Raw genomic sequence first — 27,260 nt, 5'->3', positions numbered from 1 at the left:
GCTAAGCCTCAGAGGTGACTGCAGCCCTGGATAAGCCAGTCTGCAGGAAGCAGTCAGGTCCCCAGCACAGGACCCAGTGGCAGTGTGGCCATGGCTCACAGCTTGGACAGCCAGACTCACTGGGCTCCTCAGCTGGGCTGTGAAACCCCTGTGGGAGCCCTCGCTGCTGCCAACCTGCACTGGCTGAGATGGGCACCCTCAGTGCTGTGGGTTCTCATTTCATGTGACACTGACTTCAAGAGGGGAGGCAGGTGCTCAGAGGATGAGGTGTTTCACATGACTTACAAGCGTGCAGTAATCAGCATCTTATTTACTATGGCTGATGAAAACACTGCAACACTGAACAGATCATTTTTCCCAACAACAAACTTCCCCCTCTGGACACATACAAACACCTTTCCACATTCATCCCTGTAGAGTAATTATCTCAGTTCCACTAGCAAATAAAACCAAGATATTCCAAAAACTCACCTAGCCTCCTTACCACTTTGACTCAAGGAGTGGGTATGTGTAAAACAGTAGACAGACACTAACAATGAATAATTAAAATGAAGTTAATAACAACAAGGGATCTAAGATCCAAAGAGAAATTATTCAATAGCTTGGAACAGCTATTGCCACATTTAATCTTTCACAATAAAAGCATATGAATAGGAAATAAGTAAAACTAGCTCTTGGGCACAGAGTATTGCCCCTGGCTGGTTCATCATGTTCACAGAAAAGTATGTCATGTGCTACTACACCCAGACGTTTGGCTGTGGTGCAAGGGGCTGGATCTCTCCGTCTGGGAGAACAGCACTCTCTGGAGCACATTGAGGGAAGAGCAGGAGAAAGATGGGAAGCTCTGAATTCAGTAGGAAGAACACAACTATTCAAGTGCTTAAGTGACTACTGAAAAAACCCCACCTCCAGCTCCCCCAAAGGTCTTGATCACTTGCTTTACAGGCATTTTTACTCATCTTGTACAAGAAAAACGTCCAAGAGTTTTAGCTAAATGTTTGCAGTTGATGCTGAGCTGAAGACTGTAAATTCTGCTTTCTGAGGAATAAAACCATGGGATTGCTACGAAATGAAATTGCTCCCTAGAGGCATGCAAGTACTGCAGCACCTGCTCTGGATCATCCAAAGATTCCAAAAACTGAGAGCCTGTTTCTGTCTCACCAGTGTCCACATATGATCTCAAGTAACTAGTCTTGGTCATAATAGCAAAGGAATCCAGCCAGAAAGAGCATCTTTTGCAAGAAAAAACTTGGGATGCAAAGTAGTTCCTAGGAGGGGCCAGGCTGGAGAGGAAGGTTGGCTTAGAAATTACATCAATGCAACAAATAGGCATCAGGTTCTCCCACCATCCCTGCCCTCCCACCAAGATTGCCACCTTGGCTCCTCCTGCACACTGAAGGTGGAAGAGAAGCCATGGACAGATGTCTTCCTGCTGGAGTCCCTCTACTCCAATGTTAGCATGTAGCAGAGTAAATTATTACTAAAAGAAAAGGTCTGAAGCTTTTCACACCATTTAACGGTCAGTCCATGTGAACTGCTCTACTGTAGGCTCTGGGAGGAAGGCATCCATCATGAACAGGCTAGAGTTTATCTGGCTTTCTTTGTTCAGGGCAAGTATGTGTTCTCAGGGCCAGAGCTGTCCTGCAGTGCCTCTTCCTGCTGGGTCTTGTACTGAGGTCCAAACCCTTGCAGTCCCAACACAGCCTGGGGGTCGGCAAGCACAGCACCTCCTGAACTCTGTGGGAGCAGTGCCTGCTTGCTTCAAAGGCAAATTGTACCCGGTGCTTATACCAGCCTACAAGGCATGAAAAGGCCTAGGAGGTCAAATATCCACCACTGTAATTTCAGGCAGGATCAAACAGAAAAGCAACAGCTGGGCTGAGTGAGCAAGTCCACGTTTAATTACAAATGGTTTTGGTAATAAGCAAAAGCAAGAACAAAGCCAGTGAAAAAACTCTCTTTTTCTTCCTGGCTTCTGTTCAGGCTGTGTAGAAACAGCTGCCTAGAAGAGAATCTCAAGTAAGATCCACCAATTACATTTTCTCCATTTTCAGGACTGCCACAGCAGCACTGTTCCCTGGGCAATGCCACCGTGCTTTGACAAGCGCCAAGGATGGACGGGCAGATCGCAGCTGCTCCCACTGCAGGGCTGGCTCTGTGCAGGGCTCTCCCAGCCTGGAGCTCAACCCCTCTTGAGGCTCACAAGTACGTGCTCAGAGTAATTTTGCAGTAAGCTGCTTGGAGGATTTAATTTGCCTTAACATCCTCTGAATATGAAATGCTGCTGTAAAACGGGATTGCTAGCTCAGAGATGATGGACCCTGCTCCCAGGTGCTGCCTGGCCTGGGAAGAGGGCAAAAAAAATCTCTTGGAGTACCAGGAATTCCCACTGATCCCTCCATCAGGTCAATACATTTCATTTACAGCCAGGATCTACTCTTGCTTTCCCCAAAAAGTCCTGGAGCAGTGATTAAGGATAGGAAATGAGCCCTAAAACACACAGACAAGAAGGCTTAGCTGGGTGGGTGGAGGGCTTTTTTTGGATGCTGGGAGCCTTCCACCCATTTATTGGGGCAGCAAGTGAGAAGAAATCAGTGGGTCTCCTCACCACATCTGATACCTCTGATAGAATCAACAAGAGCCTAACAGAACCCAAGAGCACAACAGAAACAACTGGAACAGAGTATCACAACCCCAACCCTCTGCAACAAACCAATACCCACTGCTGATGGAACACTGCCTAGTTTGTGTGTCACAGGGGGACACGATGGGAATAATGTGAAGGATGGGAAACCATCACATCCCTGGGAACCAACAGCTTCTGACCTTTCTAGCAAAGCCTGCTGAGAGAACTGGGTGGGTTGTTTTGTACTCCTGGCTTTAATTACAGCCAAGTGTTTAAGTTATTCTCCTCCAACCACCCCCATGTCCCTCACAAGCACAAATCTAGCTTTTTATAGCACATCCGGTATGGATGTTAAACACATTCAGGAAATGCACTTTCAGCCCCAAACATCCCCTCCCCTGGACCAGTTAGGGGTTTGTAACACGGAGACGTGGAGTCGGATGTTTGGTTTTGTGACCGTTGCTTTTCTGGGTTACTTCTGTCTGTTTAGAGAAGGGAAATTCAATAAATTCAGGGTAGGCTGGCTGCATTCAGAAATAATACATGCTGCTTGCAAGGTGAAGAAAGAAAAGCCAGATGGAGAGGCCACTATTAGCTGCTCAAATTCCCTGCACACAGTGCAAGGCTTTTTTTTTAATAGCTGACAAAGCTCCTGGGGGCTGACAATGGCTCACAGCACAGTGGGTGTCCACAGGCACAGCTAAGATCCCAAAAACACGTTTTTCACTGCCTTGTGGCAACAGACTGAGGCTCTCCCATAATGCATAAGGGAAAAATGCACCCTCTCCCCTAAAACTTCTATTTTAAGTAGACAAAAGGTGCAAAGAACTGTCAGGCTATGCCAGGCTCTGTCAGTTCCCAAGCACTGCTCTGGCATGTCACCAAGGCTTGTGACTCTTTGCTCCAGAGCAGCAGGGTTTGGATAGCTTGGTTCAAGTCTAAAACCAGACCATTGTAATTTGCTTAACATATGGGGCTTGCCTCTGGCTTTAAGGAATACCACAAGCCTGCTAGTAATTTTCTCACCTGAAAATACCCTGGCTGGCTTCCCAGCTGGAAGCATCTGCCTAAGCCCAAAGGCAAGCATGTTTGCTGGCAGTCTGAGGGATCAGTCTCAGATACCAGTCCAAGACTCTCAGATCAGAGGGCCCATGCTGGCCAGATTGCCCCAGAGAACCTCCTGCTAAAGCCTCAAGAGAGCTGGGCTGTTCCACACACTGCTCCCAACACCACTGCTGTTCCTCTGCCATAGGATCCCTGCACAAAGCCAGGATGCACTGCAGGAGGCTGTGAAAAGGAAGGCATTTGGGGTGTGCTGCACTGGGGTTTGGTGCTCTGAAGAAAGGCAAGACATAGAAGCCCAGGATATTTTTCCCCACCCTTCTCCACAGCCAGGTCACCTCATGTTCTGGCCAAGCAACTGTCAGTAGGACATCACACATCAGCAAGCTGAACAATGACCTAATTAAGCTGCTTCCAAAATAATCTCACTGAAGGAAAATTAAAGTCCTTGAACTCATTATTTCTTATACTGATTTTTAGTCTACTTTTTTCCATATCTGATGTGAATTCTTCAGATATCTGCAACATGAACTCAAACTGAGCTGTGGCTATTACTCCTGTGCAATCCAAGCTCCAGCAAGAGCAACTGTGCCCCTTGGTAATGACCAGGCTGCACAGGCCACCCAGCCCTGGGCCTGTAAGGCACAGGAGCAAACGTGGATCTCTGCTGAACTGGAAGGTGAACAGCCCCTGGAGCTTTCCCAGTGGGCTGCCAAACCTGCCTGCACTCAGAGCAGCAGACTGGAAGGCAGGTTTGAAGACATGGGACCACCAGCAGCATGCACAGTGTGGAGCTGCCCCAGCTACAGCTGCCACTTGAACAAACTCTGGCCACCAAAACTGCACAAAGAATGCCAGCCCAACCCAAGGCAAGTTTTCCAGCACAAAACCCTGTACACAACACTTAGGTCACAATTAATGAGCTCTGCAGGGACAAACCCTTGTGCAGTGTGAACAAGAGCATGAAGCCTATGCTCATCTATGCCTTCATTCACTCAGAACAGCAGCTGTCAAGGGCCATGCACACACACACACTCTATGCTTTCACTACCCTGAGCTAAGCACAAGCTATGCAACACTTAGCTGGAAAAATGAGTGACAATCCAGCTGCAGCAACTGAATAACAGCATCTCAGGGAAAGGCAGCCTTAACTCACACTGGAGAATTGCTCTAAGCAGACAGGAAGGACAATGTATTTATTTGATGGGTATTGCTCCTGTGTGATCAAATCATATGCAGTTTATGTTTTTCAAATATCAATGCAAGCAACTGACTTAAATTAAAATCATCACTGAACATAGAAGCATGTCCTCCATTCCTAAGAAGCTGGTGATCTCCCAAGCTCATCAGGAGCCAGGCTGGCATCTCAGATGCACAGGGGACCTGACCTCCTTGTATCTTTGACAAGCATTATGATAATCTCAGAATTAGGAGTTAGAGCTTGAACAGAAAAGTGACAAATCCACATCAAAATGATATTAGAGAACATCAAAGAAGCAAAAACATCTCTCATTTAAATGCTCACCCAAAGTCTCTAAGAAGCCACAGCCCTGCCTGACATGGCTTTTTATAGCCCTGAGAAGCACCTGTCAAAGGAACTGCAGGCGATCTCAGCAATGTTCCTTGGCTACCTGCAGTTTCATCAGCCTGCCTGAGACAGTCAAATCACTATTTCCTTACTAGGATGAATGATTTATGAGGATTAAAAAATTTGAGCCTGAACCTATGAAGTGAGTCACTGGAACTCACGGGTTGCCTCCCCCGCTTCCCTCCAGCCCAAATCATCACACCTTCCAGGCCTTCCCACTGAAATACTGCAGAAAACAAACAGCCAACAAATACTGCAGAGCCTGCAATATTGGCTCCAGTGCCATCTTTCTCACTAAGGGCCCATACCTGGGCAGGGAAATCCCAAACTCACCCCGAGACTGTCGGCAAGGAAGCTGGAGCTGCTGCCTGCAGTTTCTCTTGCTGCTTCAGAAAAGATTTAGCTTCTTTTGAGTTTGAATCTACTTCTTTAGTCACCCTGTTGGAGGAAAAGAGAAAAACCAGATGGTAAGGAAGAGCTGTATTCAACAGTAAAATCAAAGATCCATCAAGGAAACACAGAAAACAGGTACAAGAGTCTGCACATCCCCTGCACAGAGATCACCTTCATCAGCTGCAAGCTGAAGAACACACATCTTGTTAAGATTTCATTCCCGTGACAAACCCTCTACATTCATGGCAGAAAAAAGAAAAAGAGTAGCTAATTAGAGCTGGGGGAGGAGGGCATGTTTTTTCTTTCCAACAAACTGGAATGCTTATTCATTCAAACAGGCCTGTCTCACTAGCAGCTACTAAATGATCTCCTCAGGTCACTGGGGGCAATTCCAGGCTCTTAATTGGGCTCTTGATTTTCTCATTTGTTGGTCAGTGAGGCAGCTCTTCAGCCACCCATGTCTCACAGCCCAGGCACACAGGCTTGGCAACATCTGCAACCCAAAGCAGAGCATGGAAACTGGCTCTGGGGATGGGCAATGGGAGAGAAAGCTCTGACAAGGCAGAAAGTAGAAATTTACTCTCATTTTCTAGTTAATTTTTGTTTGAGGCCCTGGGGGTGCAAAATATTGAACTTCAAAAAATTATAAATCAATATGGCATCTACAGCAGGGAATGAATTATAAACATGAGAAAGAATCTCTACAAAACCACTCAATAATTAATTGTTAGAAAACCCCAGCTACTTTAGCCCCCCTCATTTACCATGACCTGCCTCCAGCTACAAGCTTTTCACGCTCTCAGTAGCTCTTAATGAGGTTGCCCTGATTTGCCAAGCTAACAATTTTGTTCCCATGGAGCACAAGCCTGTGAGCCTCTCCAGGGCCCTGCAGCTCTATGGGCACAGAGGCAGCCTAACCCACAGCTCAGTCAGCACAGAAGAAACAATCTCCATCTCACCCTCTTACATCCTGGGCCTCTGGTTGTATCTGCTCTGTATCTGTGCAGGCTCATCCCTGGTCTACACCATTTTCTGATGAGAGGCTGAAAGCCTGGCTGGCCATGGGATCTCCCCTGGCTACAAATCAGGCAAACTGTTTGCTTCCTACCCACCAACCTGACCCCACAACTTCCATCAAAGAACTGGCTAATAGTAATGGAGAAACCCCAGGAGCTGCAGCCCCAGACAGGTTTCTGCTGGGCTGCCATCAGGTAAAGTGACACAGAGTTATCTGTTAACCCTGGGGGCACTGATGTCCTGAAATCTCACTTGCACACAAGTAGTGCATCCACATCTCCATCCTGACAGTGAATCAGCATCTGAAACTCCCTTCCTCCTTCTCCACAGACTGCAAATGCAGTGGAAAAGGCACAAGAATAAATGCCTGTGCTGTACAACTGCTCAGCCTTGCTCTGCCAGTGCAGGAGGAGATTAACCCCATCTTCCCCTGCACTGTCACATGCCTTTCAAACCATGACAGTCTTGTGGATAGAGACAATCCCACACCAGGAATACTTAGAAGTGTTGGCTGATCAGATTGGTAAGGGAAGGAAAAGGAGAAAAGCACTTCAGGAAGAAAATAAAACCTTGCTACAGCATCATCACAGTTCACCCCAAACACAGTCACAGCCCTTGGCAGCAGTGGTCATGTCATGTAGCAGCCACACACCAAAGGTTACCCTACATCCATGGATTTCATTTGACAGGATAAACTTGGTGTCTTCATGCAGCAATAAGACAGAATTCCCCCCATCCATGAGGCTGAGTTCACATCAATGCAATCACACAGTCTATTTATTTTCAAATGCAGCATCTAAACAGCCAGCTCTGACCCCTGCCAAGCTGAGAAGCAGCAGCCTCTCTTGTGCACTCTGCAGTGCTGGCTCCTGGCAGGGTCCCTCTCCTCTTGTCCACCCCTGCACTGCTGTGCCATCCAGGGTGCACCCCTGGCATGCAGGGAGCACCTGAGCCACAGAGAGAAACACCAAGCAACCTTGAGTGTGCAGGAATCCAAGAGGTGCGGCACAACAGGGAGGGAGTCTTCAAAGCCAGTGGCAGAGCTGAGATCTGAGCACTGGGCCCTTGGCCTTAACCTCCTGTGTATCTTCAGCCCTCTCCAGCCTGGAGACAGAACTAACTGATGTCTCTCCTACCAGTTGAGGAAAAGAAAGGCACAAGGCTAAAATGAAAAACAGCTCTAGGGATTTGCACTCCCAGAGTTAGCACACTCTTGGCTGGACCAGCAATACAAGCCACAGCTCTTGGAACAGGAGATGCCCAATCCCAGAAAGGGTGAGAAAGCAGAAAGCACAGGCAGAGTGTGGCACAGGCCTTCAGTGACAGACACTTCAGCTGTCCAGGAGCACAAGACAAGTTGCTACCAAGGGTTTATTTGTGCTTTAATTCTCACACCCTCCTCCACCTCAGAGTACCAGTAACAATGGCTGAGCACAAAATACAACACTTAGTTCCATTTTCTTTGCTCCCCTTGGCCTGCCAGCAGCTGCTCTAACATATATTTTTGGACTTGTCCGCTGCAGAAATTCAGCTGCAAAGCTGCATGCAACCTGTTCCACCAGGACTGCCCAGCTGGGGACAGGGGAATGCGACAGAAATGTAATTAAAAGTGACCTTTCAAGGCAATTCCATCACAAGACCCACTTACTGCCTCATAAAGTGAAACAAAAGCTGCTCTGAGGCAGGCTGCTGCTGGGCTGATGCCAGCAGCAACTCCTGCACCACTCCAACTGGAATGACGGAAGAGTATTAAGGAGCTTTACAAGGTATTAATTCAGGTTATGCACATTTCAACCTTTCCCAGATCCCAGGCCAGGAAGGAAAAAGAAATCCTCTGATCTGCATTATTATGGGAGACAATAACTCTCTCCATGTAGAAACCAAAACAATTCTTGTTCTTCATGGGCAGAAATGGGAGTCATTAATTCAGCTGAAAGAAATCACAGTCATTACTAAGGAAAATTACAAGACCTTTCACTTTTAAATACTTGATAAATAACTATTTGCCTGACTGTTTACTGGGATGCTATTCACACATTGTAATCCAGGACTAAACATGAAAATAAGTATATTGTCAGCAATAAAACAAGTAGCTAATGTCTCGCCCACTTGCAGCCCCTGTAATTCACACACAAAGCCACTCACTCTCATCACTTTGCCACAGAGATTCCATTACACTGCCATGCTATTAAATTGCATAATAAGACTTCCAAAACACAGAACAGTTATTAATTTTTTGGACCATGCCAGAGCCTGGTAGCACAGATGATGCTACTGTACAAGGTGTTGTGCAATTGTAAAATAGAAATGTCTTCCATATTTAGAAGTTATTATAAGGAAAACATGCTAGAAACTGGATCACTAAGTGCCCTGAGTACTTACAGATGTTCTTCTTAAGACCCTTCATCTCTGAACCAAGCTCCAAGTGGTAGCCAAACATTTAGGCATGGCCATACCCACCCAGCCTGCTGGTTTGGTGCCCAGTGGTGGGTGTGTTAGTACCAACTTTCACTGAAGAACTTATCACCCATCCTTTCACAGTTACCAACTGGAATGCTGCAACCTAAGAGCATGGAAAAGGCCCCAGGTTATGTATGCTGGGCACAAACCACATGAGGACAACACCTGCTGTCAAGGCTGTCCCAAAGGGGTTCCACAGAGCACTTACAGATCTGAAAAGTGGCAGATTAGTTTAAGAGCAAGTGGTTGATCTGCTCCCAGCAGTGCCCTTAGCCACATACACTGCTACAAAGAAGGAAGAATACATGCTGGAATGAGCATTATGCTGACAGCTCCAGCTAATCTGCAGAAGGGGATTAAACCCAAATTTAAACCTGAATTATTAGTTCAGTGGCAGAGTGAGTCTAACACACCAGCTTGTCTGCTGCTCCCTGCTCCTACACCCTGGTAGAGCTACCAGGGAGGAGGGCCCCAATCCATCACACCATGGCACAACACAACACCCACAGCCCAGGACTTGCCCCACTCCAGCACAGCTGAATCCAGTCCTGCTTGGCAGAAACAGAGCTTGTGTGAGGGATGCCAAGGCTGCAGTGTGCCAGCAAAGTGCCCAGCTCAGCAGTGAGCTGCAAGCTGCCCTGCAAGCCCTTGGAGAGGTGCACCAGCAGAGCTTCATCCTTGCACAGAGGGGAAATGGAGGCAGGACAAGGGCAAGCTGGGAAAGATAAACAGGCAAATCAAGAAGGCTTGAGGCTAATTATCTGTAGTCTGCTGTGTAATAGCAACTTTATGCATCCCAAGTGCCAAAATCCCTCCAATTTACCCCCAGGTGGCTCAACACAGCTCCATTCTCCTAACCAAAACACCTGGTGCACATCAGGCTGAGAAAGCACATGTTGGTATTTGTGTATAAGGGGACTTAGAGCAGAAAATACAGTTAAAATCTTTACTCACAGCAGCACAAAGTTACCCTCACCCCGACCTTCCTGCTGAGAAAGGGAGAACAAGAGTAGAAGCTGTGGAAAATGCCAGCTCTCTTTAGTACTCAGGACACTCTCCTCACTTGGGAAACCTGCCCCAGTTTAGACCTGACACAGTTATAAAACTTTCCACACTATCTTAATGTTAGCTCTGGGGAATCACAGACCAAGTGGGACAAAAATGAGGCTAATTACCCTTTTTCATTATTCCCCATCTGTGTTTAGTCTCAATAAATAGTCCTTCAGCCTTCTGGAATGATCACTTAAGGAGAAAGTCATACTCATCTACAGGGGTTTGTTAAAAAAAATAATCCATTTTGAGCTGAAGAATAATTTTTCTGAATATTTTTTGGTGGACTTTTGTGCTTGAGCTGCGATGTCCCAGGTGCCTTCCACAGACAGATCCTCCAGCCTGCAAGAAATGCTGGAGTGCACAGGTTCAGCACTTTGCAGGAGGGAATTAGATCCTCACACGAGTGAACCTCCAGACCACATCTGCCTGCACACTGCATATGTATGTATTTTATGTTGAATTACCTGGTGTAGAGCACAGAGAGCTAAAATTAGTATGTCCCCAACACTTTTCTAATTTCAAAGTAAAACATTCATTTTCCCCCTTTCAGAAAAAAAAAGAGCATTCCTCTTCAAACCAGGTGGGAGAAGCTGTTCCCTGGGACACTCAGCCTATTCCCTGAAGCAACACAGACAAGACCAAGCTGGAATAACTGATAATTTTTTAGGCTGACTAGATAGGCAGAAGAAGCTGGCTGGTTTCTAGACAGAAGCTGTTGGCTGGTTTCTAAAAGGAATCAAATGTGATGAGAGCTCTCCTGCAGCCAGACAAGGGCCAAGCTGCCTGCCTGGTGCTGCTCCTCACAGCAGGTGTGTGCTGCTATCCAAGCAGTCAGCCCAGGCTGCATCTCAAACCAACTCACCTGAAAGCAAGCAAAGGTGAATGGTATTTTAACATCAATAATGCATAACCTTGTAAGCCTTGAAGGAAACAACCAATTTTCCATTATCTCCTGTATGACAAAGACTCCGTGACAGATGCAAAGAAAACATCAGTGGATGGACAATGCTGCCTCCTGAAATGCTGACCAAGCTGTCAGGCCCTTTTTGGACTTCTGCTTGCAGCTTCTGCAAGAGGCTCCCTAAATGCAGAGGGTAGCAGCACTCCAGTTATCAAACTCCCACTGGGGCTTGCAATAGGTAGAGCATGTCAAACATGGCTCTCTGGAGAAGCTGACTGCAGCCAGGGCACAAGCCCTGCCCTTCACCTTGTTGACTGGAGCTGTATTCACCCCAGTTTTGGCACCTCCAAGTACCAGGTCTCCTCCTGCTTAACTGGGTAAGGATTCCCTTAGCCAGCTCCATTACACTGCCTCAAAGTCCCACCACACATAAGCATGTCAATCTTTGAGGCATCCCTGTGTCTTAATTTGTACCTCTCAAAAGGATTAAATCAAGATTATGGAACACACCTCTGAGCTGAGTACTCCAGGTGAACAGATGAGCTGCTGCATGTGTGAGTGTGACAGTCCCCCATTAATCAGGACCTGCAAATCCACTGAAAGCCAGACAGATCCCTGCACCCCTCCAAAGCAGCACAGTGCTTGTGTCATGGATGCCTCTCCTGCTGAAGCAGGTATTAAGAGCCAGGGGTTCCAAATTCACTTAGAGCTATGAACACTGGACACAAAGGTTACACAGATCATAACAGGAGCCAGCACACACTACAAAGCAGAGGCATCCCCATGGGGGAAAGGCCAGACTAAGCTTGGCTCAGTTTGTAAGGTGTTAATGAGATTTTATGGCAGCAAACAGCTCTGCCTCCCCTTCAGGCTAACACAGAATCCCTCTTGCTTTACCATCTCTTAGTTACAGAAAAAAATAATGCATCCTGCAAGCTGCACTTTCCAGCAGGGGAAACCCCAGGCCCAAAGCCGACAAAGCAGGCTCTGCCAGCATCTCACCAGAGATCAAAAGCCCTTTTCTGAGCCTGGAGCTGTCAGGAATGAGCAGCAGCTTGGAAACAAGGGAAACAGGCCAAGCAGCAAAATGCTGGGAGTGTATCTGAGGCCCCTGAGATGAAGGCACGAACAGAGGGACCAAAGAGCCCCTTACTAATAGCAGAAGAGCTCTTGTGAGACCTGAATAGGTCAGTAAGCATCTTCTGTTTTCAGATATTTAAAAGCCAGGAAACTACCTGAGAGCCAGATAAAGATACAGTATCTTCTGGGAAAGGATGTGATTTTTACTGAAGTATTTCCACACTGACTTACACAGAACACAGGCAGAACACACAGTGAAGAACCCAAAGATGAGACAATGCAGTTTGTCATCCAGTTCCCAAAGCCAATGCAGCACCCAGATACCCCAGGTTTGAAAGACTCAGAAATGGCCAAGTTAATCTGGAGGTCAATCCATCATTTTGGAAATGCTTTGAGACTCCTCCTACCTCTGGAGATCCCAGCTGAGCCTCCTTTTTCATCACACCGATTACCAGCAAAACCACACAAATGAAAGCAGCATGGATAAATTATTTCCTTGAAAGCAGCAAGCCACATTAGAAGCCAAAGATGACTTTCAGGTGGGCATCTGCTCAGTCACCTTGGGAGCCTCAAAAGCATGTTGAGATAAAGGAAGACAACAGGGGTCAGCGTGCTGGTGAGTGCAGGGCTATTAAGCAACACTTTGCAAGTCACAGCCCCTCTGAGCAGAAGCCTCATCTGCACATCTACTAATGAGAAAATCCTGATTAGACACTGTTCATTAGCCCATTCCCCTCTCCCAAGCACATTAAGCAAACCGTAACACGATTTATTTTAGAAGCAAGTGTTCTGGCTTAGAGTCCTGGCTAGGTTTGATGTTTATGAAGTTACAATTTCTGCAGCTGCCTTTGAGAAAGGCAAATGGCTCACAAGTGAACCAGCACACAGCATAGCTCCTGCTCACACTTTCTGACCTCATCCCTGGGCCACCATTGTGCCAATCATCATTGTACAATGTTAGTATTCCCCAGGGAAATTCTGAAGCATCAGGGAATGGATGCACACAGAGGAAAGGTTATCAAAACCAGCCCCTAAGACCCTGTCACTCTTGAAAGGTAACGTATTTTCACTTAATGGCTTCCAAAAAAAAAAAATCAATAGTTGTTTTTTAAATTGGAAAAAGCCAATATAAACTGTGGGTAGCTGAGGCATGCTTTGACCTCTAAGAAAAACAACAGCATAAGGGCAGAAACAGGCACTGCCTACACTCCATTATGCCAAGATCAGCATTTTGGTGCTTGGTGGTAGAAAAGCAACCACCCACTTTTTAGTCTGCCACCTCTAAACAGTGGTCACATTCATGTTCCAGGTAATTTTGGTCAGTCTGATTTGTCTTATGGTCCCACAGCATCATCCCCATGCTTATACAATTCAGATTAAAATTCTGGGAAAATCTAAAAAGCCAAGGTTTTTGCACCATGCAAGCTTCCTTCAGAAAGGGGAATGCCATCAGAAAGTGGCTAGAACACATTTCTCTAGAACACCTTAGCCAAGGAGGACTGAGGATAAAACCCTACTGACATCTGGCACCACCAGTCAGCAACAGAAAACAGAAGTCCTCAAGGAGTGGCTTTTCAAAGGGCCACTGAAATTCATTTGTCTTACTTTTTCTAACAATTCCTTACTACTGCAATCAAAGCCACTGCAAAAAACACATCAAAATTTGAGTGGTTTCTTCCTCTGCTCCTATTAGCTCAGTTCACTGTCTTCCATATCCGGCCTGACAACACCCAACCACCTCATCTGGTGGAAGCTGTGTATCATTTGCTCTCCCCCTGGAGAAAAGGCAGGGCTTTCCAAATATTAGGCTCCAAGATACAGATTCTGGTAATGCTCACCTGCCTTCTCACTCACAGGTATAAGCAATACAGCAAAAGCTTTTTCAAAAAAGCACACATGGAAGACATCAAGTACATTGACCTTGATCAGATGTGCACCACAGCACCTACAACATCAAGAGATGCCCACCCAAACTCTTGGTCTTTCTCCTGATTTCAAAAGCTACTGTGCCTCACTCAGCATTGCTCAAAACCCCATGAGCACACAACAAATGACCAAGATTCACACCCAGCAAGAAGTGTGAGCATGCTGCCAAGCCCTCGCATTGATTCATCCACTAAGATCCCTGAAAAGCATCACAAGGTAAGGAGAGGGTTAATGCTGTCACAGGCTATCTCACTGCTTGTTAGCCTGACAGGTCTGACTGGGCCATGCTGAGAGCACAGAGCTGGAACACAGATGGACAATTACATGTTTTAAAAACTACCCTCTGTGCCAGCTCTAAATCTTGAGACTTGTGGGAGGCAATTCTCTGCTCTTATTACCCATTCCCCTTGAAATACATCATCAGCATCAGGATTTTCCTTCCACTCTTCTTGCTTTCCAGGAAAAAGCAGAAGCAGCTGCTATTGCTCAGAGAGCTACCTTATCTGTCTTCAAAGCAACAAAATAAGTGACAGACTCCCAAACTGCTTGGTTAACACACCCTTTGTTTGCCAACTTTGTCACCTTTGGTTGTCTTAGTAGCCATGTAAGGAGCACAGAGAACATCACAGCCACTGATAAGGAATCAGAGCCTGAGCAAGGACTGTGGAAAGCTCAGACTGTTCTCAGGTGTCTGATCTGTTTCTCCTGCAGCCCTTTCCACCTGCTTTCTCCTAAAATGGGTCTGGGATTAAGTGGTTGAAGCTCTGGAAGAGGACAGCAGATCCAGAGTTAAAACAGTGAGTGGTCTAGGACATAACATCCAAAAAGCACACAGGTGAGCTAAAATTAATAACAGGAAATCAATATTCCAGTAAGGAGAGGCAGCATAAAGAAATCCCAAAGCAGCAGCACTGTACAGCTGCAGAGAACTGAATTATATCCTCACCTCCACTCTGAGGTCAGCACTTCTTGGTGCAAAGGAATAAATCAGTCCTTCACCAGGTCTGCACAACTCTGCTGAGGAGTTCACCAAGGTGAAGAGCTCAGCAGCCCAGAAAACACCTCAGACTGGGCTCAGGCCTCACCATCTCACTCAATCAGGCCTAAGGTAAACCTCACTGACTTCACAGGGCACCAAAAAAAGAACCTGCTCATCCACCTCCCTTCACCTTTGCTTCTTCTGCTCAAAAGTCATGAACTTTGCCACTAAAGCCCTCAACTTAAGGTGCAGATAAAGGTCCTTAAATTTCAACTTGTAAACAATCTCCTCTGAATAAATCTTTCCTGAATCCTTGACATAGGCTGAAAACCTGTGAAGCAGCAACACAGAATGAGCAATGAGGTTTTGTCCAGGTACATCCTAGATGATAGCCACTTACAAACAGGAACAGATGATAATCAGGTTCTTTTTCAACCCATACTTCAGCTGTGGCAGATGAAGTACCAAATTCAGCCAGTAAAAACCTCAGGAATTACTACAATAATTTAAGCTTATAACTATTTGGTTATAAATCTGATACCTTAGGTACTTCTTTAGCACTTTTAAGATGTAATAACTGCACTGTGAACCATCATGCTCCCTAACCCAGAATAAAGCTGCCACTCAACTCTGCTCAGCACATGTAGCAGCACAGCTTGTTTCCTCAGAGCACAGTGGTCACACCAGTAAAAGCAGCAACCCAGGGGCTATTCCAAGTCACAAATGTGGTCTCCTACACAAGTCAATGACAGGGAGCCCTTATCAGAGATGGGAGTTCATGTCTCACATACACTGTTTTGACAGGAGTTTGCCCACCTCTTTCTACAGAACTACAGAAACTTAAAGTATTCCTTAAACCCAGCAGCAAGTCACACACTCAGTGTGACACTGCTTGTTTGGCACTGGCCCCTCCTACTTTGATTTGGCCCATGCAATGCAGCAGCTCAGTGTGGACCCCACCCATCCTTGTGAGAAAGGAGCTGTGACAGGAACACCTCCCCATTCACAGCTTTGCTTTGGCTACTTGGTTCATGCACACGGGGAAGCAGCCAAGGCACTGAAGCAGCACAAGGCACAGCTCTGCCAGCACAACACAGCACCATGAGTACAGCACAGCAACTCTGCAGCAGCAGGAAAGCATTCCCACCACAAGAACAGCCTGTGTAAAGCTCTGGCTATAAACCACACAAACAAGCCATGTGCAAGAAATACAAAGCTCCTAGTCTGGAATCCTTTACTTGGAATCTGCAGCATATGAATAAAGCAGGGTGCTGAACACAGGCCTCCCATTCCTCAATTAGCACCCAAGCCATTACTCTTTTAACTTAGTTTTGCCTTCCACAAGCCAAATTAAGGTAGAGAAGATGTTTCAAAGTAAAATCTGTTCTTGAGAGCAATCAATAACCTGCCTCTGCTCTTCCCTCACAGGCTGCCACACTGACACCATGGGGCCAGACCAGCTCCATGTATGTGAGCTCCACTCTGCTGCAGCCCCAGCTGGACACAGAGTTCACTTTCATGGAAAGAGCACAGAAAAACCATTCTGATGCACTGAGCACAACAGAGATTTAAAGAAAGCCAAGGACCAAATCCTTTTGGTCAAAGCCAAAGAGAAAACAAGCAATTACAAATGGCAACAGTTTTTCCCTGGCACTGGGGATGCAATTCCCTATTAATGCAAACACACGTCCTGCACTGTGAGGCAAGTTCATAAACCAGAGGCTTCAAAGGAGTTTCATTCTCTTCTGCCAGGGAGAAATGTCTTGAACTTCCATTTAGATGCTGAATTGCCTTTGCAAATTGCTCTTGCTGCCCACAATTACAGCCATTTGGGTGACAGTCACCTGCTGCTCCTAATCTATTTAACATGAGGGAGACAGGAAAAGCAGACAAAAAAGTCCCAACTGGAAAGCACTGCAATCAGTTTGTTTCTAGTTCCAGGATTCAACAGCTTTAGTTTTACAAGGCAAAATAATATAATGTATTTTCTTAAATTAGAAGCCACTAAATTAAAATCTTCATTTGGTAATTGTTAATTCCTAACACTCCGAAGCTAAAGTTCAGCACTAGCAACTGATACAAGCACAGACTCATCAAAACAGACATTAAGTGCAGCAAAAACCTACAGGGAGTTGACAACACAAAGCCCCTTTACTATTTCAGTATAGCCCTGTGGCTGGAGATCACTTTCAAGCCACTTCTGCTACTTCAATCAGGCCAGAAAAAAATCATACCATCATCTTACAGGAGAAAATAAATTGTTCTGCAACAGGAGATCAGGGCTAAATGATCTTCTGTTAAGAGCTTCAGTGAGCAGACGCTGAAAATTTGTGTCCTGAATCTTTCACTGCTTAAACACTGATCTAAATTCTTCTCAAGGTTTCAAAAGAGCAACACTCAACAGTAGCCTCAAACCATTTAGAAAGGCAAGCAACAGAGACAGCTCTCATTTCAGCTCCTTCAGTGCAGAAATCCACACACACACACACAGCCCTACCGTGTGGTGGCCTTTTATAAGCCATGATTTGCCAGCTGCTTCCCCAGGCAAGGAAGCCAGTGTTGGGTATTCAGAGCATTTGCAGACGTTGGGGGTGTGCTAAGACAGCCTCCTGCTAGTCTGAGGAAAGAGAAACCCTCTGGGCCTCACCTACTGCCATTAGGGGAAAGCACCAGCAGCTGTGAGTAGCAAGCACACCTTGTACCCTACCCACAGCTAACAGTGGAACCCATTTAAGGAAGCAAGATGTAGCAAAAAACATAAAAGAATCAGCTTTGCATAGCACAAAAATCAAGGGGGCAAAAAACATTGAAGGATTTTTCTGTTATCAAAGAGCTCAAGAACATAATTTTGTTGTAACTCTGGTACCAGCAGAAAACAGTGCTCCAGACCTCACTGCAAACCTTCTGTTGCTGGTCATGTAACCAACTGTAAACAAAGCATGCATTAGCCTTGGTGTTTGCAGAATTACAGTCTCATTGTCACCCAGGCTCCAGCTATTGCCTATTTCATCAAAAATTGGTAGAAATTTCTACTGATTCCTCTGCAGCTTCCTAAGGGAAACAGTAAGCACTGAGCGGTACACTGGTACAGGAAAATATGTCTTTTTCTTAGTTACAGTTCTTAAGAAACTACAGATAAGATACTGGTGTTAAAAGCATTAAACCAGCATCTTAGAATCCCTGAACAACTTCTGTTCACATAAAGCAACCCATGTTTCAAAGGACAGTGAACAAAGTGAATTAAGTTCATCAGTGAATGAGGGGTACTCCTATGTTCTGGCTTGTCCAGGGAAGTAGCAAAGTCCCTACTATGGCTCACAGCCCTCCTCAGATTTTTCAAACAGCTCAGGCAGCAGTGCTAACATGAAAAGCAAGAGCAGCAGAGGCCCCAGCTCTGCCTCCTCCTCCAGATTTAGGCAGAGTGAGTGTTACTGCTGGGAACTGCTGCCCTCTGCTGTCACACCAGACAGGCCAAGTCACTTTGACAAAACCAGGGTTACTGCTGCATATAAATAAAATCCCCCATGATAAGAACTAGCAGTTCACAGGGCAGTCAGATTTCAGGTGGGTTCAGCCAGGCCCCTCAGTTCTGGTCTTACACATTTATAAAACACCTGGCCCTTCTTGCAGCACAGCCTGAGAGGCCTCTTGTAAGCCAAACTCAGCCTAAAGCAGGGTTTTACCCAGCCCATCCCCTTGGCTGCAGCTGTTTCAGAGGCAAAAGTGCTCAGCTGTTATTCTGCTCAGCAAAAACCTCTTACTGCCTGCAAATCTTTTTTGTGGCTTGTGAACATCACCAGGAAAGTGCCAGCCAATAATCCTGCCTGCAGCATAGAACCTGGACTGGGCTGAAGGAATAAAATGTGTTCCCCTCATCCTTGTGGTACCAGATGTGCTTCCTTCCCTGTCTCAACCTTCCCAGGGACAGTGCCACCAGGGAGCTCTGCCAACCATTACAAACACTGGCCAGATGGGGAAGCCTAAGTGAATTTGAATTACATTCATGAATGTTATGAAGTTGAGTAAAGACTGGGGTCTGCATATAAGGATACTCTGCAGCTCTGATGCAGGAAAATCCTGGCCTCATTTTCCCTGAGATCTGTATGTGCTCACAATAAAAGAAAAAAAAAAACAGTGTAAAGAAGACCCACTGTGCCTCAGAGCCCAGCTCCAGCCTGCCCCCAGCACTCAGTTTGCTCTGGGCCCACAGGGGACACATCACATCTGCCAACTTACTTGATTTCCTCACCAGCAAAATCGAACGTTTTGGTGATTGTCACTTTTCCTGAATCTTTTGGCTTCTCCTGAGGCTTATTCCCACTGTTCTCTTCTTCAGTCTACAAAATACAGGAAGGAGAAAGCAAAACAATGTATTTGTGGAGCCAAGCCAAATTATTATTCCAAAGGGCCAAGGGCCCAACACAGACCTTGGGTAGCACTGCAGTTTAGAGTGGTGGTCAAAGCAAGTCACCCACAGACAAGATAAAAGAAAGAAATAAATTTCATTCCACCAGAATGAAATTCCCCATTTTGGTTCCAGGCTGTCATTGAAGGTCTAAGATCAAAACAAACTAAAACAAGAAGTGAAATTGTAATAAATGTAGGAAGGAGCAAGAATACGTCGCAGTGGTCCAGAAAGCAAAAGCCTGGAGATTTGGTTCTCTCAAACTAAGCACCACCAAGCAGAAAAGCTGCCAAGGTGAATTCTACTAAAGAACATTTATTTTACTCAAGAACAGAGAATAAGAAAACTCATCAGTAGAAAAAACTGATCTCCCAACTTGTCAATAACATCTCTTTGATTTGAGAAGGAAAAATCTTAATGAAGCAATTTGTCAGCAGTGCCTCTTAATTTACTCAGTCACAGCTACAGCTGCTAAAAGGATACATAAAAAACCTTAACCACTCTAAGTTACCAAAACAAACCCCAAATTCTTGGTCTAAAACAACCACACACCACAGAGATCTTCTAGAAGGCCATGCAAGCCCAAGAAGTTCACAAAGAGAACAGAGGAACTGCATGTCTCCATGAATTATTCCAGGCTATGGAGGAACTTTCAAAGATATCTCACATTTTAGCAACCTGCCCATAAAAGTAGAAGTGCGTAGAAGAAAATGTTCACTTCTCTTCTTCCCTCTGACTCTACAAGTAACCACCCCAGCTGCTCAGTCAGTAATAAGGAGAAGCAGGAGGGCTAAGATGAAAGGATTCTCCTTCCAAAAGTTACAATCAAATACTACAAAACTACACTTGCTCCACGACCTCCCAAGAGTCATGGAAAGAAGCTTCACACAGTCAGAACTGTACTCACCAGGCAGACTCCTATCTTCTGTTAATGACATTTATAGTGGCTGACCATCTAAAAAGCCCAAACTGATAATTCTAGCAACAGAGGCTCACTTGTGGTACGTTCTTCCCTTCTACCATCTAAAGCTTGAAAGGTTTTGACAGGCAAACACATGCACCTGGTTTTACTGAGAACCAAATCCTTTCTAATAGCTACCACACACAGAATTCTCTCTCCAGAAAAACCTCTGCCCACTGAGAGCACCTTAATGGGGCTTACAAAGGACACAAGAAAGCCAGATTCAATCTTGCTACAAACGTGCAAAATGCAGCAGCTTCCAGACCCCCTCCACGAGGATGGAGGCACAGAGAGTCCAGCACAGACCCCTCTTGTTTCCCCACTCACACACACACACAAAGCCTTCTTTTGTTTGTTAGTTTGTTTTTTTTTTAAGCATCAGGAAAGGCACAAGCCTCAGGGAGAGCTGTGCCCCCATGCACAACTCAGACCAAAGCTCTTCGTTCCTGTGTCAAAGGAGGCATCCAGGACCAGGAAGGGAAGCCAACAGGGTTGTGTAGGACAGCTCCAAAAGCAGCACCACCTCCACATGTGGAAGGAAATCAGCACCTTGCAGTCTGGCCCATCAGGGGATGTGAGCCTCACAAAGCAGAGGGGGCAGGGCCAACCCCAGCCTCTTCCCAGCTCTGTCCAACACCCGACACCAGCCAGAACCAAGGGGGGGATTGCTCTAAACCTCCAGGCCCTTCCCACCCTCCCTAGGTGCAGGCCCAGGCCCCCCTTACCTTCTTGATTTGTGTCCCTTGTGTGGCAGCCACAGCTTTGGGCTTCTGTCCTACATCACTGAGGAAACTGGCCCAAAGAGCATCCTCTTTCTTTTTTTCTTCTTCTTCTCTTCTTCTTTCTATTTGCTCTACATCATCCACTTCCTCCTCTTTCTGCTCCTCTCCATTCTGCTGGGCCTTTTCTTCCTCTTTCTCATCTGCCTCTAGCAAGAGACCGCCTTTCTTCCTCTTCCTGAAAGCAGATGCCAAAAAAGAAGAAAAAAGGTATATGGAGCTGCTGCAACACTATGCCAGAGCTGAACTGTAAGCCTGGGTGAAGCAACATAATATTTCATATTTTAACTAACACATCCAATTTGGGAGGCTCTCTCTTAACCTTGGAAGTGTATGTATTTTATTAAAAGATGCTGCTGCTAAGAAAATACAGTAAGACTAATGCAGGCAGTGCCCCTGAAGTGAACTGGCCCCTTTGCATGCATTTCTGTGAGTATATAATGGACTGAAACACTGGTACAGGTTGGCCATCCATGGCTGCCCCATCCCTGGAAGTGTTCAAGGCCAGGTTGGATGGAGCTTTGAGTGACCTGGTCTAGGGGGAGGTGTCCCTGCCCATGGCAGGAGGGTGGAACAAGGTGGTCTTTAAGGTCCCTTCCAACCCAAACCATTCCAGGGTCCTGTGGTTATGGGATAATGCAGGAGCCAGGAGAGGAGGAGAACCTGGGCTAGATAGAAACCAACCTCAACTAAAGTATGTATACATTTATATCAACGTGAGAAACCCCGTCTGTGCGTGCCTTGCACTGAAAAAGGTTAATATAAACAACTCCTGCTGGGGAGGGTTTTCAGGCACGTTGTCTGTCGGGGCCGAGGTTCTCTGCTCCTACCACTAAACCGGAACGCAGCGCAGCGTTTCCCGTTCCCCCGGCGGCCGTACCTGCTGCCGGGGCGGCGGGGGCTCCTCCTGCCGCGGGCCGGCCGCGGGCTGCCCGCCGGCTCCTCCTCCCGCACCAGCTCGCTCTCATCATCCTCGCTGTACTCCGCACCTGCAAGCACACACGGTGAGCGCCGGGGGCGCCGGCAGCGCCGCCTCCCGCCCGCCGCCACTCACCCGAGGGCACGTAGTCATCGTCGTCGGCCGAGGAGTACAGCTCCTGCTCCGGCTCCGACTCCGAGCCCGACATGCTGCGGCCCGGCCCGGCCCGGCCCCGCCGCCTCTCTGCTCCCGTCCGCCGCGCTGCCCAGCGCGCCGCCGCCGCCTGCAGGTGCCCCCTGGCGGACAGGAAGAACAGCCGCGCCTCCGGGCCGGCGCCGCGCGCGAGGAGCAGAGACGAGAGTCCGCCAGCGGGCCAGAGCGTCCCGCCGGGACTCCCAGCGTTCCTTGCGGCTCACAGCCGTTCCCATGGCAGCGCGGGGTCAGGGCGGGGCCCGACTTCCCGGAGGCCAGCGCTGATTGGTGAAAAGCTCTGTCTATCATCCCACAACGCTTCCCATTGGCTGCGGCGGGCGGAAGGGGCGGTGGCGGATGGCGGCGGTAGCGGCGGGGCGGGTGCGGGGATGGACGGCGGCGAAGCGGGCGGCGGTGGCGGGGGGCTCCTGCAGCAGATTCTCAGCCTTCGCCTCGTGCCCCGCGTGGGCAATGGCACCACCACCTACTCCAGTCCGCTCTCTACCTTCCCAGGTACCTCCCTGCTCGGAGCGGCCTCCGCCCGCCGGGCCCGCTGGAGGCCTGCGGGCCGCGGGCCGCCCTCACAGCCCTTTTCTCCGCAGAGATGTGGTACGGCGTCTTCCTGTGGGCAGTCGTCTCCTCCCTTGCCTTCCACGTCCCGGCCGCGCTGCTTGCCCTCTTCACGCTCCGGCACCACAAGTACGGCAGGTTCATGTCCGTGAGCGTGCTGCTGATGGGCATCGTGGGACCCATCACCGCCGGCACCCTCACAAGTACGGCAGGGCCGGGGGCTGTGCTGCCTTCGGGAGCGCGTGGGATGGCGGTGTTCCCTGGGATGGAGATTTCCGTTCTGGCTTTATTTCCCCTTTGCCCCACGTCTGAAAGGGTTGGACCCCGTGTCAAGCCCTGCCCCGGGGATACCAAATGTGCCCAGTGGGTGCAGAGCCAAGGGGCCTTTCACATTTCTGAGCACCTGGAGGAAAATCTCTCAGGTTTGGTGTCAGTGTCCAGACCTGGGTAACGTTTGCAGCCTGTGGGCTGTGCGGGGGGGATCTTGTGACAAAGGTGTGTCCCAAACCATCCCAGCCCCCACACCTGCTGGAGGCCTCAGCAGTTTCAGCTCCAGTTCACCCATTGCCACCGGCACGCTCTGGTTCCTGGCTGAGGTTTGTCAGCCATCCCCATCCCAGCATTCCTGCCTGCTGGTGAGCAGGGAGAGGTTCAGACCCCGCTGTTCTCTGCCCCAGCCTCATATCCTGAGGCTCCCCCCTCATCCCTGTGCAGAGCAGCTGTCTCACATTCACGTCTTGGCTTTTCCCCCTCTCCGCAGGTGCTGCCATTGCTGGAGTTTACAGAGCTGCGGGGAAAAAAATGATTCCCTTTGAAGCCCTCATTTTTGGCGTGGGCCAGACGTTCTGTGTGGTGGTGGTTTCCTTCCTGCGCATTCTGGCCACTCTGTAGCTCCTCTGGAGAGGCTGGAGAGCACAAACCAGAGGGGGAGCACAGGACTGCTGCCTCAGAACAAATCACAGGGAGCACAGCTCCAGCCTTGTGTTTCTTCTGCTGATTTAAGGAATTGGGACGGCTTGGTCCTGCCTCCAGCCTGGCTTGAAATTTTAAAATTGTGAATTTTGTTACTTTTTGGTAACATTAAGTGCCAAGTGAAACTTTATTTCTCTGGAGGGTAGGAAAATGGCTCCCAGAGGAGGAGACCCGGGTACCTGTCACCAGTGATCAATTGTAGTAACAGGACATGACTAAAATGGGACACCAGCTGTGCTGGGGTAGGAACAGGACCAGAGTGACGTCGTGTCCTCACAGCTCACTCGCCACTTTGTTGCTTGGTTTTCAGTGAACATGAAACTATTTTAATCTCAGTTTTTAAATTAAAAAATTGTTTTCTTCCTGGCCCAAACTTTTTAATACCAGGTCATAGCCATAGTGGATTTGGGAGCAGCAAAAGGAAAACTCATTTTAGATGGATGAGAGTGCAGATTTGTGTCTGGGAGCTCTGACTGTGAATGGTGCACAGGGGAAATGACTGGTATAAAAAGATTTTGTGAATTTTATTGCAGCAAAGCTCTTCTGGCCCTGTGAATGTTTTGCTCAGAGGCAGAGTGGAATAGGCACTCCAGAAATCCCAGGTGTGCATGTGGGCGTGCACAGCTCTCCTCAGGCTTTGAAGGAGGCTTGTGTTTCCAAAGGACCCTGTTCTCCTTTGACTTGCTGATGCTGTTCATGTTGGTGTGCTGGAGCTGGGTGTCTGCACTGATCTGGAGGTGGCACTTTCATCCAGCTTGGATAAAATCCCTGCTGCTGCTGCTGAGAGCTGCCTGGCCAGGCTGGGCTGTGACTGGGGTGGCCCCAGGGCAGCATCCAGCCCATGGTGTGCTGGGCGCTGGGAGAGCTGCAGGGCTCCTGGCAGGAACCTGGGTGGTTCCTGTGTCCATGTGAACACAAATCAACCCTTCTCCACAGGCAGCACTGTCTCCTCATGAATTGTTTTAGTTTGTTTTGGTTTTAAGTGACTTTTAACTAATTGGTAGCTCTGCATTGTGCCCAGAGTTGTGCTGCATGGCTGGGGCACTTGAGCAGCTCACTGGGTGCTTCCTGGGGCTTGGTTCTTTGGGGAAGCTGAGGCTGAATTCCAGGGATGTGGCTGGGCAGTGCAGCCACCCCTAGGGGTTTGCTGTGGTCTGTGTTTGTACCCAGCTCACATGTGTGGGCTCCAGAGGGGAAGCACTGTCTGTCTCCAGCCTTTCAGGGGACAGTTCCCATCTGTGTCTTCATTGAATTCCTCTGGTTTCCAAATCAGTTCCTTTTGTACCAGTAGCATTCCTAGGGCCATTTATCTACCATGTCCTCAGTGCTGGAATGACTGGACATGGCACTTAGTGCCATGGTTTGGATGACACAGTGGTGACCAGTCAAAGGTTGGACTGGATCTTAGAGGGCTTTTCTAAACTAAATTGATTCTGTGACCCTTCAACAGGGCACTGTGTTTATCATGGAAAAGGGTTTCTCTGTGCATGGACTCCTCAAGAGTGGTGTGTCAATGGTGGGAGGTGTTTTGCAGGAGCTACTGAGATTACTCTAAATTTTAGCCTATGTTAATTCAGGGAATATAGATGCACAGTTTAGGAAATCATTTAATGTGAATCCTTCTCCTTAGGTGGGTGAGGTCCAAGTGATGTAACATACACTAAACCCTGGATCTGTGGAGAGTCCTGTGTGCTGTGCTGCTTGCAGAGAGCCAGTCTTCCTGCCAGGGCAGAAACAATGAAAGAGAAGGAATAAGCTTTCTTTCTTTTCCCCCTTCCCACTTCATATTTCAGCATGTGTACAGAGTGCACAGTTTAATTTACAGGAGTTATCCTGTGTTTTCCTGGATGGATTAAAAGTATCTCATGGAATTTGAATAGGGTGGGTCTGGCTTTACCTTTCAGGTGACACCAGACACCAATGTCCTGAGCAACTGCTGTGCTCTCCTTCACCCTGCACTGGTGCCTGGCACCACTCAATAGCCATTAAGCTGATTGCAACTGAGAAAGCACTTTATCCATGTGCCCCATGCTACAGCAAAAGGAAGTTTCCTTGCAGGAACAGGCCTGAGGGGTGCAGGACACAAATGGGGCTGTTACAGAGCTCAGAACAAGTGAAAATTGCTCAGTAAAGTCACTCAGTGTTGGGTGAACTGAAAACCTCCCATTTTCTATCCCTTGGGATCTCTCAGACTCTGTTTTGAGGGGACTCTGGTTTACTTGAAGAGTTGGCAGCTTGATCCTGTTTGGAGTGTTTGGAGCTGGCAATGTCTCTCTATGCCTGGATGCTGTGAAATTTTCAGGGAATTCTTGCATTAAAGGTGAACAATCAGCTGCTTTGTCTTGACACATGAGCACAGGAGGCAAGTTCTTTGTGTGGTGCTCACAGAGCATCCTCCACTCTGCTGGCTGCTGCTGGCAACCTCCCTCTCCAGTAAAACCAGAGCTAAACAGAAAGGAGGAGCAGCCTTGAGCTGAAGCACCAGATGGCAGTTGAAGCACTGGTGGCAGTTTCCTCCCCTCATTGGTTCGGTCTTCCCTTTTCATTCCTTTATTCCAAGCGAGGCAGATGAAGGAATCTCTTCAATTTTCATCAGGTATTGGTAGACTTTGCTCAGTCAAACTTGTCAAAAACTGCAAAGAGCTGGCAAAAACATCAACACTGAGGTGTCCTGGGCTCAGCAGTGCTGTGAGCCTCTGCTGGGGAGCCCAGCCTGTGTGCTGGTTAAGGAAACACCTGGAGAAGCTGCCTGCCCTGGAGAACACCCACTTATGCTGAGGCTCATGGCCCTGCTCCCTGTGTGTGACATCCCCTCTGCCCCCACCCGGCTTCCTCTCGCTCACAGCTGCAGCTGTCATGAACAAATCTTTGTATGATTGAAAAATCTGTACATTTTATTTTTCTACTGACACTCCTAATCCTGGTGGTGATTATCAGTAAATTCTGTAACTCTTGAGGTGAATGAGTGTTGTGTGTTTCTTCTGCAGCAGGACAAGGGTTGTGCTTTTCAAGTGAGCTGCACTCCTGCTTTGCTTGGGGCCATGTGCACCAGAAATGTCCTGGTTCTGGTAAATGCTGTCTGCATTAGGAGCTGGACCTGCATCTGCAGCCAGGCACCCCAGAGGTGACATCTCACTGCTGCTCAGTTGTTGGGGACAGGCTTAGCTGTTGTCCCTGTCCCTGAGGGGACATGCTGGGGCCCTGCACCACTAGGCTTGGTGCTGACCTTTCCCAGCCCCTGGGGCTGTTCCACCCCGGGCCAGTGGCTTTGCTGGGCCAGCATTCAGTCCCTGCACAGCACTTGGGCTCCCCTGGGCGTGCAGGTGCAGGAGCCCACAACTCCCCTGCCTGGTTCTGGCCAACCCCAGGCCAGAGCA

General features: G+C 47.9%; 2 protein-coding genes across 2 annotated transcripts in view; one reads left to right on the top strand and one right to left on the bottom strand.

The window, feature by feature from the left end:
* Positions 1-22,455, bottom strand: part of CFDP1 (craniofacial development protein 1) — a 60,026-nt gene extending 37,571 nt beyond the window's left edge. Inside the window, exons 1-5 of the mRNA XM_054640873.2 lie at positions 22,285-22,455; positions 22,111-22,219; positions 21,177-21,408; positions 19,322-19,422; positions 5,610-5,714 (exon numbers count right to left, since the gene is read on the bottom strand). Coding sequence (XP_054496848.1) covers positions 5,610-5,714; positions 19,322-19,422; positions 21,177-21,408; positions 22,111-22,219; positions 22,285-22,357 — 620 coding nt within the window. The 5' untranslated portion in view covers positions 22,358-22,455. The remainder of the gene's footprint in view (positions 1-5,609; positions 5,715-19,321; positions 19,423-21,176; positions 21,409-22,110; positions 22,220-22,284) is intronic.
* A 242-nt stretch (positions 22,456-22,697) lies between these two features.
* On the top strand, positions 22,698-26,839 carry TMEM170A (transmembrane protein 170A). The gene is made up of 3 exons (XM_054640807.2): positions 22,698-22,854; positions 22,944-23,114; positions 23,672-26,839. Exons 1-3 carry the CDS (start codon positions 22,731-22,733, stop codon positions 23,800-23,802), a joined length of 426 nt encoding a protein of 141 aa, XP_054496782.1. The 5' UTR covers positions 22,698-22,730; the 3' UTR covers positions 23,803-26,839.
* The last annotated feature ends 421 nt before the right edge of the window (positions 26,840-27,260 follow it).

Source organism: Agelaius phoeniceus, chromosome 12 (genome assembly GCF_051311805.1).
Source record: "Agelaius phoeniceus isolate bAgePho1 chromosome 12, bAgePho1.hap1, whole genome shotgun sequence".
Lineage (NCBI taxonomy): Eukaryota > Metazoa > Chordata > Aves > Passeriformes > Icteridae > Agelaius > Agelaius phoeniceus.
Note: the sequence above shows the minus strand (reverse complement) of the source record. Positions and strands in the feature narration are given on the sequence as shown.